Here is a 15677-nt window from a genome sequence, read left to right on the forward strand (position 1 = left end):
GCAGTCCAGCACATAACCGATATATATTCTGTATGTATAGATTAATATATGTGTGTAAATATATATAGTTAGTTAGTTGCTAATTCCAAGAGGTCCATCTTAAATATATATGGGTTTTTCTCCTCATTCTGTCTAGGAGGAGCCCTGGTAGCATAGTTGTTATCCATTGGGCTGTGATCCCCAAAGTAGGCAGTTCAAATCCACCATGAGCTCTGCAGGACAAAGAGTGAGTTTTTCACTCCCTTAAACAGTTACAGCCTGCAAACCCACCAGGATCACTATGAGTAAGCGTTGACTCAATGTCAGTGAGTGAGATTTTGCCTTAATAACATTTAGGGAAGAATTTAAAACAAATGTTCATGTGCTTATCTGAATAAAAATACACAAATATAAAAATAATTTTAAATGAGGTTTAAAATATTTTTACCTAAAGGAAAAATATAGGTTTTATATTAGCCATGCTTACTTTAAAATATAATTTCTACATCTACAAAATGAATTTAAGATATATTTATTTCTTTCCTTAGAGTGGGTGTACTTCCAGTGCTGTATCAGTTTGTTGGATAATTCTAATTGCTATTTGAGCAATCCCTTGGCTTTGGTTTTGTTAATTTCCTTCAGTACAGTTAATCCTTCTTTCATCAATACCATGGATGCTGGATCATAAGAAACTTCTTGAAATGGGTGAGTGTTGGCAATATATTTTTGGTATTGTGATTCTGTGTGCTCCTTCCATCTTCGTTTGAGGTTTCCTGCTTCATTAAATAGTTTTCCTATGTTGTTATTGTGAGGTGTCATTGAATTGGTCCTGGCTCCTGGTATCCAAGACAAATGTGTTCGCTATTCTGAGAGCGTCTAGTATATTCTTCACTAGTTCTAGCATTCAAATATAGCCATTCTTCTGAGTGAGCCTTGCTTATCCCACTGTCTAGAAGTCAAATGCATATGAGGCCACTCAGTGGTCCTAGGTCAATAGTATTCAATGCATCAAATTTGTTTTTGAGATGGTCTCTAAATTCAGATGGGATATATGCAAGGTCCTATTTTGACTCTTATAAACTTGTTTTAGTTTTCTTCAGTTTTTACCTGAAGTTGGATATGAGCAGTTGATAAACTGTTCCACAGTCAACTCTTGGCCATGTTTTCATTGATGCCATTGAGCTTCTCCACCCTCTCTTCCCACTCACTGTCATGGAGTTGATGCCAACTCATAGTGACTTGATAAGGCAGGGTAAAACTGCCCCTGTGTGTTTCTGATACTGTACCTCTTTAGGGAGTACAAAGGCCACAAAGAAGTGGCTGGCGGGTTTCAACTGCTGGCCAGTGGATCACAGCCAAATGAATAACCAGCAGGGCTCCTTCAGTTTTCAAAGAGAGAGTCAATTTGATCACTGTGAATTTCATCCAGAAAAGTCTGCATGCATAGTTGACAAAGGTGTTTGCAATGAAGGAAATGTTGGCATTGCAATTTTGACCATGAAATTTAAGCTTTGTTTCTATCACCAAGGGCATATTTTCCAGCTACTTCACCTCCCTTTCCTTCCAACTTTTTTATTCCAATCACCAATAATTTCCTATGCATCCCGACTACAAATTGGATTAATTTAGATGGAAGAAATTGACAGGACTTTTCCATTTCTTCATTATGACTTTAGTGCATAATTCTGAATAATAGTTGTATTAACTGGTCTTTGTCGGCATAAAAATGCTTTCCTATCATGTACAGCACTGTATTTATAGATAGCTCTTAAAAGCTTTATTTTTATGATAACTTGTATCTGATTGGCCCATTCAAAATGGCCAATATCTACCCAGTTAGCTCCCTAATGTCTGTGGGTTCCATTTCAATTTGATTGCTTCCAGTCTTCACGGTTTCCTCTTTGTGCAAAACACCTTCAGGCCATTAATGGACATCTGCAACCGGTCCTTCTCATTTGTCTTACGCTCCTTCACACAAGAGTAAAACCAACTGTGCTTTCAGGAAGCGGTCTTTCCTCAGTTACATTGAGTGCCTTACACCCTGATCAATCGTCAGTGTTCAAGGAACTAGTGTCGTCTTTTTTAATCCTTTTACTTTATTAAGATGATTCCCCCTCCCTCAGCCCCTCCCCGATGTCAGGTCTTGTGTTCCTGGGACAGACCTATGCTGGGTATGAGGTAGTATTCTTTTTTATATATCACTGTACATTATTTTCAAATGCAGAGATCAATGTCCATTCAGATGATATAAAATTGCATAGAAGTCTGTAGTCATTTTTTAAATTGTTGTTTGTTTCTAGCTAACTTGTTTTTTGTTTTTTGCTAACTTGTTTTCTAAGGATCAAAATTTTTTTTAGCATTTTGCTTATTATTTTCCCCACATAGATTCAAAAGAGTGCTATCACTTAGCGTTGTACTACTAACTTCAGGTGGGTAGTTCAAACCCTGGTACTCTGGCTCTGTGGAAGAAAGATGGAGCTATCCACTCCTATAAATATTTACTACCTCAGGAATGCTATGCAGTGTGGCTATTGCTTGCAGTGGACACGTTGCAATGGCCTGATGGTTTCTAAAGCCCTGAATCCACACAGAGCTACGGATTAGAGAAAGGCATAGGAGACAGAGTGTCCTTTGGGCATATGCGCTTCCCGCTTTACCAGCAGATGGGCAGGCATTGACTGGGGAGTGGGATCAAGGGGCTTTAAGGGCTCTGGTAGGGATAACAGCAGGTGGGGCTTGATTGATTCCATGCTTTCTTCTCTTACTTCCTCACACTGTAATCCCCCTTCCACTCTCTCAGTCCCTGGTGCCTGCTGGCAGTACCCATCACCAGAGCTCCAGGAGCAACAACTGCAGCAGCAACAAGAACAAACTGAAATAGGCTCTCTTAGACTTAAAACAAGTGTTTGTATGATGTCCAGGTAACGTAATGCCATATTTCACAAACATATCACTGACATTACATTATGGATACCTGTGTTGATTGAAGGTTTGTGTGTCTGTGCTCACGCATGAGAAGACAGCCTGTGGTGTTTCCTGTGGTGCCCTTGCCAGACTTTGGTATTGAGATGACCATTACGTCAAGATTATTCTGTCCTTTAATTTAGAAACTGTCCTCTTAATCTCTAGATATTTGTACAAGATAGTGTTATATTGTCCTTAAATTTGCATAATAATTTCATCAGTGAAGCCACCTACATTTGGAGTTTCCTTTTTGAAAGGTATTTAAACAAAGAATTAAATGTCTTTGTCATATATAGTACCATTGAGAGTTTCAATATCTATTTGTGCCAGTTTTGGAAAATTTTCTTTCAAAAAAGTTCTATTTGTAAAAAATATCATATTATTTGTCATAAATGCTAGTTATAGATATTAGAATTAAATATATCACTATGAACTCATGACTGGGAAAAACTCATCCACTTTCTATTCTGTCTACTTTAATGACCTAGATCACATTCCCTAAATACCAAATTCCATTAAAAGTACTAGAGCTCTTTGGAAAATAGCTGATTCCAAGGTTGTAAGGCAAAAGGGGGGATAGAGCACAGAATTTGGGAAGTATTAAATCATAGAACACTGACATTTGCAGGGACAAGTTCATATCTTTACATTTGACTCTAATTGTCCATGATTTTCACCCATGTAAGAGTTGTCTCACATTGGTTACATACCCTAATTTCTCTACCAAAGCTCCCAATAAAATGATGAAAAAGAAAGAAAGTACCATGGGTGGCCAGTAGAACAAGCAAATATGTCTTGGAGGAAATGCAGCCAGAGTGCTCCTTAGATGCAAAAATGAAAAGATTTTTCATCTCATACTCTGGCCATTTTGTCAGGAGACTCTAGTCCCTGAGGAAAGACAACATGCTTGATAAAGTTGAAGAAATTTGAAAAAGAAGAGGATTCGCAAAGACATGGTTCCGCACCGTAGCTGTAACAATATGATCAAACCTAGCGCAATGTTTAACCCACCAGGGCTCCTCTTAGTCTGCTACCTTAATACTTAACACATTTGTACATAGATCTATGTCTCTATCATTATATATACATATATTTACATATACACATGCCTGTACAGTTTATGCAGAGAAGATAACCCCTCCAGGTACAATAATGGGAGCAGTGATACCATGAGTGTAGTGAGAAGGTGGGGTGAAAGGGAGAACCAATCACAATGATCAGTATATTAACTCCCTGACCATTTCCCAGGGTGATGAACAACAGAAACATGGGTCAAGAAAGACAACAGGGGGTGTAAGATATGAAAATAAGAATTTATAATTTATCAAGGGTTCATGAGGGTAAGAGGGTGGAGAAGGGAGGGGAAAATGAGGAACTGATACCAAGTGCTCAAGTAGAAGGAAAATGTTTTTAAAAGGATGATGGCAACATATGCACACATATGCTTGACACAATGGATGTATGGATTGCTTTAAGAGCTGCAAGAGGCCCTAATAAAATAATTTTAAAATAATAAAAATTAAAATTGCGATATAATTCACAAGTATATATTAGCTAATAAGTGTAAAAACACATCCACCAGGTACTATGTACTTTATAGTCATGCTTTCATCTCTGACCAAAAAAGTAGTGCTGGTAACCATAATGTCAACTAGATGACATTGGATATAATAATCCTGCTCTCCCCCATTGGACAGATGAGGATTCAGGCTCAGTATAAGAAGCATGCTTAATGGAGCAAAGAAATAAGGAGAGAATTTAAAACAGGTTGTCTTAAACCTATATGAAATATTATTATTATTGACATCGCTCTCTAAAAGGTGCATACAGACTCTGTCCATGCATATTGAAGCTTCACAGATTGCTTCAATGAGCATGGATTTTAGCTCATACAAGATGAATTTCTGAGGAGAACTTAATTTCAGGAGAAAAACTTAATTTCAGGAGCTCTTTAATTAGATGCTTATTTCATGGAAAGAACACATTAAACGGAAATGAAATATACAAGACAGAAATATCTTATTTTAAAATCATTTTTGGGGGGCTCATACAACTCTTAGCACAATCCATACATCCATTGTGTAAAGCACATTTGTACATTTGCTGCCATCTTCATTCTCAAAACATTTGCCTTTTACTTGAGTCCTTGATATCAGCTCTTCATTTTCCCCTCCCTCCTTGCTTTGCCCTCCCTCATGAACCCTTGATAATTTATAAATTATTATTATTTTGTAATGTCTTACACACTGCCCAACATCTCCCTTCACCCACTTTTATATTGTCCATCCCCTAGAGAGGGGGTTATATGTAGATCCTTGAGATCAGGTCCACCTTTCTACCCCACCTTCCCTTCACCCTCCCATTATCGCCACTCTCAGCATTGGTCCTCAGGGATCATCTGTCCTGGATTCCTGTGTTTCCAGTTCCTATCTGCACCAGTGTACATCCTCTGGTCTAGTCAGACTTGTAAGGTAGTACTGGGATCATGATAGGGGAGTGGGAGGGGAGGAAGCATTTAGGAACCAGAGGAAAGTTGTATGTTTCATCATTGCTACACTTCACCCTGACTGGTTCATCTACTCCCTGTGACCCTTTTGTAAGGAGATGTCTAGTTGCCTACATATGGCTCTTGGGTCCCCAATCTGCATTCCCCCTTATTCAAAATGATATGATGTTTTGTTCTTTGATGTCTGACACCTGATCCCTTCAACATCTCCTGATCACACAAGCCGGTGTGCTTCTTCCATGTGGGCTTTGTTGCATCTGAGCTAGATGGCCGCTTGTTTACCTTCAAGCCTTTAAGACCCCAGAATCTATATTTTTTTATAGCTGGGCACCATCAACTTTCTTCACATTTGCTTATGCACCCATTTGTCTTCAGTGATCAAGTCGGGGAGGTGAGCATCATGGAATGCCACTTTAATAGAACAAAGTATTCTTGCATTGAGGGAGTACTTGGGTGGAGGCTCAATGTCTATCTGCTACCTTAATACTAAATCTATACATATATGCACATAGATCTATTTCCCCATCCTCATATATAAATATATTTATATATATACATTCCTGTATTTAGACCTCTACAAATGCCCTTTGCCTCCTAGTTCTTTTTTACTTTCTGCTTGTCCCACTATCCTGCTCAGCCTTCATTAGTGTTTCCGTAATTCCTCTCGGTTACATTACCCTTGATCACACCTTACCAGGCCTCCTACACCATCACCACTGATTTGGATCAGTTGTTGTTCCCTTGTCCCTGAGTTTGTTAACACTACTTCCTTTCCCCCCTACCTCCTGCTCTCCCCTATCCCCCAGGAACTGTCAGTCCCAATGTTTTCTTCTCCAGATTATTCATCCAGCCTATCTTATTTAGACAGACCTGCAGAGATAAGAACATGCACAAAAACAACAAAGGGCAAAACAAAACAATGACAGAAAGTCAATGATAAAACAATAACAACAACAACAAAAAAGCCTGTAGTGAGTTCAAGGGCTGTTTGTTGGCCTTTAGGAGTGTTTTCTGGTCGAGTATGATGGGGTGCCCAATGTCTATTTTTGTAAATCCCTGGGGACGTCATTACTCTGTTCCCCTGGCTGTTCTGTTGTACCCTGTCAGTGTTTTGCCTCGGTGTGGTGGGATCAGATCCAGTGCAATTCCTACACTGTGTCTCCAGTGCTGTCCCCTGTAGGGCTATGGATCAGTGAGGGATGTCATGTCTTATAGTGGGGCCAGCCATATGGTCTTCTCTGTGGATTGGCTTCTCTGAGTGGGAATATCATCCTCAAGGCTTGGTGGGCCAAGATGTGCTCCACTCTCTCTTCCCCTTCATTTCCTTCCATGTGCTCTGATCAGACATGTCCCTCTCCCTGAGCTGCAGTTTCAGTGCTGTCCTCAACGAAAGAATTCACCAAGAGAGTAATAAGGGAGTCCACAGACTGGGAAAACCTCTTTAGCAATGACACATCAGACAAAGGCCTTATTACTAAAATCTACAATACTCTGCAAGCTTCCGAAAAGAAAAAAAATCTAATTGCCCACTGAGGAGGTGGGCAAAGGATCTGAACAGAAGTTTCACAGGGGCAGAAATCTGAATGACCAATAAACATATGAGAAAATGTTCCTGATCATTAGCCATAAGATAAATGCAAATTAAAACAACTATGAGATGCCACATAACACCCTCAAAGATAGCACAATTCAAAGTATCAGAAAGCAACAAGTGTTGGAGGGGCTGTGGGGAGACAGGAACTCTCATTCACTTCTGGTGGACCTGTAGGTATGTACAGCCACTATGGAAATCGATCTGGCAATATCTAAAATAGATGGAAATCGAGCTACCATATGACCCAGCAATCTCACTACTGGGTATATACTAAGAAGAGGCAAGAAACAAACCATGGCCAGACATCTGTGCTCCAATACTCATTGCAGCACAGTTCACAATTGCAAGGAGTTGGAAATAACCCAAAATTCCATCAACAGATGAATGGATTAAAAAACTATGGTACATACATACAATGGAGTACTACAAATCATTAAAAAGCAGTGATGAATGTATGAAGCACATCGCTGCATGGGAAGAACTGGAGGAAATCATGCTAAGCAAAGTAATCCAAGCACAAAAGGACAAGGACAACATGAGTCTGCTGAGGTAAGCTTTAAAAAAATGCAAAAGGGACATAGGGAAAAAGCTACTGTATACAAACATTGCTGGGGTGAGGACCAGGTAGCATGGCAGGGGCCAGACCAAATCCAGGGATACATACTGTGGCAAACTAAAAAGGAGGTGGGGAAAGGAAAAAAAAGAAAAAGAAATGGATAGCGGGGGCACAGGGCACTAACTCACCCAAGGGGAGGGTAGTGCTTCTATCTCCACAGGGAAAGAGGGACTAGACTTCAACCCGGTGCTCCAAGATGTGCATGCAACATGCCGGTGTGGAGTAGAGAATCAGTGGAGATGTCTGAGGGGCTGGCCCCAATTCCAACTAAGTGGACACCTGACCCTCCCCCCAGAAGTATTTATTTCAGAAATATCTTTTTAAATAAAAGTTCACCCTCAGCAACTACCTTATCATTTCACACAGCTTTAATTCCAGATAATCTGAAATGTCCCCCGTGAGAACTCCTTTCTTTCACATTGACTGGTGTGAAAGCATATGAAATGATCTCCTCAGGAGTTGAAGCACTCTATTATGGTCAGTACTGCTACTTGCCCTCATAGGGCTCTCTTCATCAGGGCTCTTGCAACCATGATCTCACATGCTCAGGTTCATGCTGAATGATCACTTTTATGCTTTATTTAAGTGATGAATCCTATTCTTGCTTTCTCATGGAATGTTGGAATGTTCATTGCACTTCTCTCTCTCTCTCTCTCTCTCTCTCTCTCTCTCTCTCTCTCTATCCATCTATCTCTGTCTCTCAAAACAAAAGAAAATGAAACAAAAACATCACTCTCATTGAGTTGATTTTTGACTCACAGCAATGCTATAGTCCAGAGTAGAACCACCGGAGAACGTAAGTGGCCTCAGAATGGGGTGCTGAGAATGTAACTCTTCATGGAAGTAGAAAACGCCCTCTTTCTCCCATGGAGACCCTTGTGCCTCCCAACTGCTGACCTTGCAGTTAGTAGCTCAATGTGGAATCAGTATGCCACCAAATCCAAAACTCCGAACTCACTGCCATCGAGTGGACTCCAACTACCAACGATCGTTCTCCAGCTTTCAATCGTTTGGATCACAGCGAAGACACTCTGCCACCGAGACTCCCTTCAGCCTACCCGTACTCAGAACTTATATTGAACTTACATCTTCCGAACGTCACCATTCAGCAATGGAAAGTCAACATATCAAATATTTATTATTTCATTTTTAATGTTTGGTATGACTAAAACGTAGAAAGTGAAGACAAAATATCCTACCTCACCTACCCAAGTACAATTTTCCTCTAATTACAAAAGTCCTGTCCAAGAAAAGCATTCTAGGACCAATAAGAGGAGAAAAACTATCCACCAAACAATAACATAGCTCAGTGGGTAGGCCGATGTGTCAACGCCTAATATTCATGTATGTTTCATGGTTTATATTTCTGTTGTAAGCTACCATGTAGCTCTTTGCTAATTTCTTTTATAACCCTCTTTACATGGGAGATGTTCAATGTATGCTATTGACTGATAACTTTTAAAATCATGAATAATTGTTAGAATTATCTAAGTAGTGATGAATTAAAATTTTATTAATTATTCAGATGGTAATTTAAAATTACAGTGTCCAATTATAATTTACTAAATATTATAATAAACATTATTATCCTCATTGTGGCATTTTTATTCAAACTAAGTCAAATGATCTTTAAATATCCTTTTGACAAAAAATAAAATTTAGAGAATTGTGTTTTAATCTTTTCTTACTGTATTATATTTTTAAATAATTTTATTGGGCGTTCTTACAGGTATTATAACAATCCATAATTCAATTTGATCAAGCATAATTATACAATTGTTGCTACCATTAATTTCAAAACACTTTAACTTTTTGAACTCTTATATCCACTCCCTTTTATGCCCCTCCTTCCCCCACCTTAGCCCTCAGGGACACTTATTATTATATGACTATTATTATTAAGTGCTGTATGATACCAGCCAATGTATATATTCACCTACAATTGTTGTTTGTTTTCCTCAAGAGAGTTCTATAGTCATTATTGCTATTGGTTCCTCCTTCCGTTCTCCTCCCCCCTCCTTCCCATACTCTCAGGAAATCATGACTCCCATTACAATTTCTGAAGGGTTTATCTATCTCAGATTGCATGCATTGAACAACCTTACTTATGCAAATGAATGTACACACATCCCACAAGAGTAATGAGATGAAGGAGAGAAAATATTAAAGAACAGAGAATATTATGCATTTCATCAGTGGATATATCATCTTTTCCATGTGGCTCTTCTGTGAGGGACTTTCCTATTACCACACAGATGGGTGTGGGGTCTCCACTTTGTCTATGCTGCTGCACAAAAATTTGATTACTTGTTTTTGAATTTCTGACACCTATTCCCATTGATACCTCATGATCACACAGGCTGCTGTGCTTCTTCCATGTGGGCTTTGTTGCTCACCTGCTAGATGGTCACTTGCTTAACTTTAGTCCTTTACGACTCCAGTTGCTATATCTTTTAATAGCCGGGAACCATTAGCTTTCTTTACCACATTTGCTTTTGCATCCATTTGTCTTCAGTGATTGTGTAGGGAAGGTGAATATCATACAATGCCACATTATTCGAACAAAGCATTTTTGTACTGAGGTAAGGTTTAAGTAGAGGCCCAAAGTCCACCTGCTTTGGTATATATCTATTTCTATTGATCTACATTTAGAAATATATACACACATATGCATATATATACAAACACACCTATCTTTATATATTGATATATTTACATATCTATATTTAAACCTATATATAAATTTTACTTTCTTTTTCTTTCGTCTGTTTCATTTTTTTTCCTTCTGCTCCACTATCATGTTTACCCATCGTTTATCTCTCAGTAATTCCTTTCCGATGGAACGTGACCAGGAATGCTATCCCCTTCTTACCGTCAATTTTCGATCCCTTGCTATTCCCTGTCTCTGTGGTTGTTTCCTCATTGCCCTCCCCCCTCCTTCTCATCTCCCATGACCCCTGGTCAGAATCATCGGTACCATAGCTTTCTCCTTGACATTTCTTGTCCTTACCTATCTTATATAGATAGACACCGAGAGAGAAAACAGAGAGAGAGACAGAGACCATGCAAATAGCCCCAAGTCTAACTGTTGTCCTGACCCAGAGTAGCTGAGCATCCCTCCGTTAAATAACGAGCAGGCCCTGGTAGAACTGATCAGTCCAATCCCCTTTTGTTTCAGGGATCCATAACTCAGGACCAGCTTGCCTAACAGCACTTACAGCCTTCTGGGCCTCCACATTTGTGAGGGGCGGGCCTTCTACACGCATTGCTCTTCCTGCACTCAAGGATGGAGTGATCTAGTGCCCCACCTCCCACCCCGATGCACCTTTTGACTTTCAGTGTGGCCCTCTTGTGAATATCCCCCAACCAGTTTAGATGAAGTGCCAAGTGCTGCCCCCTGAGTCAGAAGTCTACAATTAAGATTCCACAGGAACTCTGTGGCTTTCCTCCCACTTCTAGTCTGTTACACTCCTTTCTTGGATTTCTCTCTCCTTTTCTTACTTTATATGAATATTCAAAAGATTGAAGAAAATAAAACATACCTCAATTTTTTCCTAACGAAGAAACCACGTATCCATTTTTGAATAATCAAAACTGGTGAGTTATGAGCCAGTATTACATTAATTTTTGATATAACATGTTTAATATCATTAATTTCACTCTCATAGGTTGATCCCTATATAAGAAAATATATTGTATTTTAATCTTTCATAAAAGTATTTCCAAAGATACTTGCAATGTTATAACTTAAAGGTATGAATATACTAATAAAACTTACATAGATTTCTTAAAGGCATAATAGTTAAATAAATAAATACAGTTTTAGATCAATTTTGTAAGAAATATAAAATTAGTAGCATTAAATAATTTCATGGTTTATTGAAAATGCAAGACCTATGCTAATAACTTGCTCCATTCTGGTTTCTCCTTTCACCCTGGGGGATAGATATGAATGTTTTACCATAGTCCTCCTGACCTCTGGCATGTGATAAACTCATACAATAATTTACAGTCATTTTAATTTTTTGATGCAGGTAAGTGAAACATTGGACACTTTATCGGAACATAGGACACTCCTCTGGGAAAATAACATCCTTTTAAGGAAATTATCTGTACAATAGTCTTTCCTAAATATTTCTTGGGTAAATCCCTTGGGGAAAAGGTTCTCTTTTTCCATTTATCATTTTATTCGTTAGACACATATTCTGAATATAGGAAGCAGGCATCAAAAAGGTGATACTAATTTTGTTTAAAAGGTAGTTCATGATTGAATTGTGTTCCCTCAAAATGTGACAACTTAGTTGTGCCATAAGTCTCTTCCACGGGTACATGAAGATGTAAGGTGTCACAAGTGATGCTACCCCATGATGTAGTGTCATTATAACCAATACCAAGATTACGGATGGAATGTGTATTGTAGTTCTTAAGTGTCAGAAGTCAGGTTGGACTGACAGTGACCCTATAGACAGAAAAGCAGAAAAACGCAGAAAATGCAGAAAAAAACAAAACAAAAAAATCACAGCCTTCTCTTGTGACATCCTCACAATTGTTGTTATGCTTGACCCCACAGGTGCACATCTATGTCAGTATGTCTGATTTCACTGACCCTGTAGCTTAACCAAGCATAATGTCATTCTCCAGGGACTGGTTTCTCTTAAATACTATATCCACTGTACATGAGATGAGCATTCTGGCTATACTTCTTCCAAGAGCTATTTGATAATTCTTATGGAAGTTTATGATATAGTCAATAGTCTTCACAATACCATAACGTAAAAGCATAAATTCTTCACTCATTCCTATTCATTGTCCAACTTTCTCATATGCATACGAGGATTCAAAATACCATCACTTGAGGCAGGTGCATCTTAGTTTTCAAAATGACATTAATTGTTAACACATCAAAGAGATTTTTTTTCCAGCAGAGAAACTCAATGCAGTAGGTCGACTGAGTTGTTAACTGCTACCTCAATGGTTTTTATTATTTACTTTGCCAGGAATAACACAATCAACAAGAACTGTGTAGCACTCATCATCAAAAAGGAAACCGCACCATCATTCGTGAAGTACAATATAGTCTGTGACAGGATTATATCTATCCACCTTCAAGGAAATCCCATCAATACATTATTAATACACCATCCACAAAAGCTGGCAAAAAAGAAACTGAAGACATCTACCACGGATTTCAGTCTGAAATTGATCAAACACGAAATCAAGCATGGATTACCATTCAAGATTGAAATGCAACAGTTAGAAACAAAGAAGAATGAAAAGTCTTTGGAAAAATATGGTGTTGGTGATAGACAAAAGCTGGAGAAATGACTTGTTCATAAAAATTACCTTTGTTCAAAAGCAAAAGGGAACAGTGCACATGAACTTCTCCAAATTGAATACACAGAAATCAAATCGATTACATCTGTGAGAAGAGACACTGGAAAAGTTCAATATCAGCCGCTAAAACCAAGCCAGAGGATGTCTGTGGAATAGACCATCAGTTGCTCACATGTAACATCAGGCTGATGGTAATTAAAAGAAGTTAAAGAGTCAACATACAACTTTGAGTCTATCCCACCAGATTTCAAGAGCATCTTAAGAACATATTTGATGTATTGAACACTAATGACTTTAGATCGGATAAGCTATGCGAAGACATCAAGAACAATACACATGAAGAAAGCAAAAGGTCATTAAGAAGACGGGAAAGAAAAGATCAAAACGGATGTCAGAAGAGACTCTGAAACCTGCTCTTCATCAAAGGGAAAAGTAGATAAAGCAAAGGGAAGAAAGGATGACGTCAAAGAGATGAAGAGAAAATACGACAGGGCAGCTTGAGAATACAAAGTGAAATATTGCAATGAAGCATGCAGACTTAGAGTTAGAAAACCAAAAAGGAATAACGCGTTCAGCATGTCTTAAACTGAAAAGAAGTCTAGAAGAAATTTAAACCTTGGGTTGCAAAATGGGAAGATTCTACACGCAAACTAGGGAATGATGCAGTCAATAAGTAAAATTCCATCATTTCAGAATGAAACAAGTGAGCAAGAGCCACTGGCTCTTGAAGGAAGACATTCAATCTGCACCGAAAGCAATAGCCAAAAACAAGGCTCCAAGAATTGATGGAATGCCAACTAACATGTTCAAATAAATTGATGAAGCTTGGAAGCACTTACTCATCTATGCCAAGAAATTTGGAAGCCAACAATTTGGCCGTCCAACTGGAATCTTATTGTGCCCATTCCAAAGAAAGGTGTCCCAACAGAATGCTCAGACTGCAGAACAATGTCACTCATATCACATACAAGTAAGATTTTGCTGAAGATCTTCCAAAAATGGTAGCAGCAGTACATTTACAGGGAACTTTCCAGAAGTTTAGGCCAGATTCAGAAAGGGATTTGGAACAAGGGATATTATTACTTATATCTGATGGATCTTGGCTCAAAGTAGAGAATGCCAGAAAGATGTTTACTTGTGTTTTTTGACTGTGCCAAGGCATTTCAGTGACGATCATAACAAACTATGGATAACCTTGAGAAGAGTTAGTCCAGAAAAATGTATTGTGCTCATAAGGAAATTGTGCTCATATGGATCAAGAGGCAGTTATTTGAACAGGGAATACAGTAAAGTTTAAAATTAGGAAAGGTGTGATTCTGTGTTTTCTACTTTTACCGTATTTATCCTGTGTGCTGAGCAAGTCATCGAGTAGCTAGATTATATGAGGAAGGCAGAATGAGGCTTGGAGGAAATCTTATTAACAGCCAGGTATACTCGGATGAAAGTGAAGGGGATTGAAGTGCTTGCTTCAAAGCTCAAAGACTGCAGCTGTCATTACTCAATGTAAAGAAGACCCAAATCCTCAAAACTAGCCCCGTAGGTGGCACCATGATAAATGAAGAAAAGGCTGAGGTTGTCAAGGATTTTTGCCTTGCTTGGATCCGCAATCATGCTCATGGCAGTAACAGTAGCAGCGGGGGTCAAATGATGGAGTGTGTTGGTTAAATCTGCTGCATAAGATTTCTTTACAATATTGAAAAGCAAAGATGTTATTGTGAGGACTTTAGTGTGCCTGACACAAGTCATGATGCTTTCAATTTCCTTAAATGGGTGTGAAAGCTGGACTTTAAATAAGGAAGACTGAAGAGAAACCTATGTATTTTAAATGTGGGGCTGGTGAGGAATATAGAAATTATCATGACTTGCTAAAAGGACAAACTGATGTCTTGGAGAGAGTACAGCTAGAGTGCTCTTTAAAGGAAGCTTTCTTGTTACATATTTTGGACCTGTTTTCAGGAGACAACAGTCCCGGGAGAAGGCCATCACATTTTGTAAGTTTAGAGGCAGTGAAACTAGGAAGGCCCTCAACGAGAAGGATTAAAACAGTGGCCATCATGACAAGCTCGGGCCTCGGAACAACTGTGTGCAAGCACAGGGCCGGGCAGTGCTCTGTTCAGTGTGCTTTGGGTTGCTCTCACTTGAAATGGATTGATGGCACCTAGCAACAACAGAAGCATCTTTGAAGGTCATCGATTGTAGGTCCAAATAAAATAAAATCCTTGGAAGTTTCTATATGTTCTCCACTTATCATGGTTATTTACTGTTCCAGTTGTGAGCATTTTTGTTTTGTCCACATTGGGGTGTAATTCATATGGAAAGCTGTAGTCTTTGATCTTCATCGGAAAGTACTTCATGTTCTCTTTACTTTCAGCAAGGAAGATTATGTTATCTGCATTTTTCAAGTTGCTAATAAGCCTTCCTCCAATTCTGGCGCCACGTCAGGCTTCATACAGTGCAGGTTCTCAGGTTATTTGCTCAGTATACAGCTATTGAATAAGTCTGTGAATGGATATCACCCTTACACACACACGTCCTGATGCTAAACCACTCACCATCCCTATTTGAACAGTTATCTCTTGGTGTATGTATTGATTCCCCATGGGCATTATTAACTCTGCTGGAGGTCCTGTTCTTCGTGAAGCTATCCAAACTTGGCTGTGGCTCACACAGTCTAGTCCCTTTTC

At 38.9% G+C, this 15677-nt stretch overlaps 1 protein-coding gene across 1 annotated transcript in view; it reads right to left on the reverse strand.

The window, feature by feature from the left end:
* The window catches only part of LRRIQ3 (leucine rich repeats and IQ motif containing 3), a 210910-nt gene that overhangs the window by 131226 nt on the left and 64007 nt on the right, over positions 1 to 15677 (reverse strand). Inside the window, exon 6 of the mRNA XM_075540081.1 lies at positions 11202 to 11335. Coding sequence (XP_075396196.1) covers positions 11202 to 11335 — 134 coding nt within the window. The remainder of the gene's footprint in view (positions 1 to 11201; positions 11336 to 15677) is intronic.

Source organism: Tenrec ecaudatus, chromosome 1, assembly GCF_050624435.1.
Source record: "Tenrec ecaudatus isolate mTenEca1 chromosome 1, mTenEca1.hap1, whole genome shotgun sequence".
Lineage (NCBI taxonomy): Eukaryota > Metazoa > Chordata > Mammalia > Afrosoricida > Tenrecidae > Tenrec > Tenrec ecaudatus.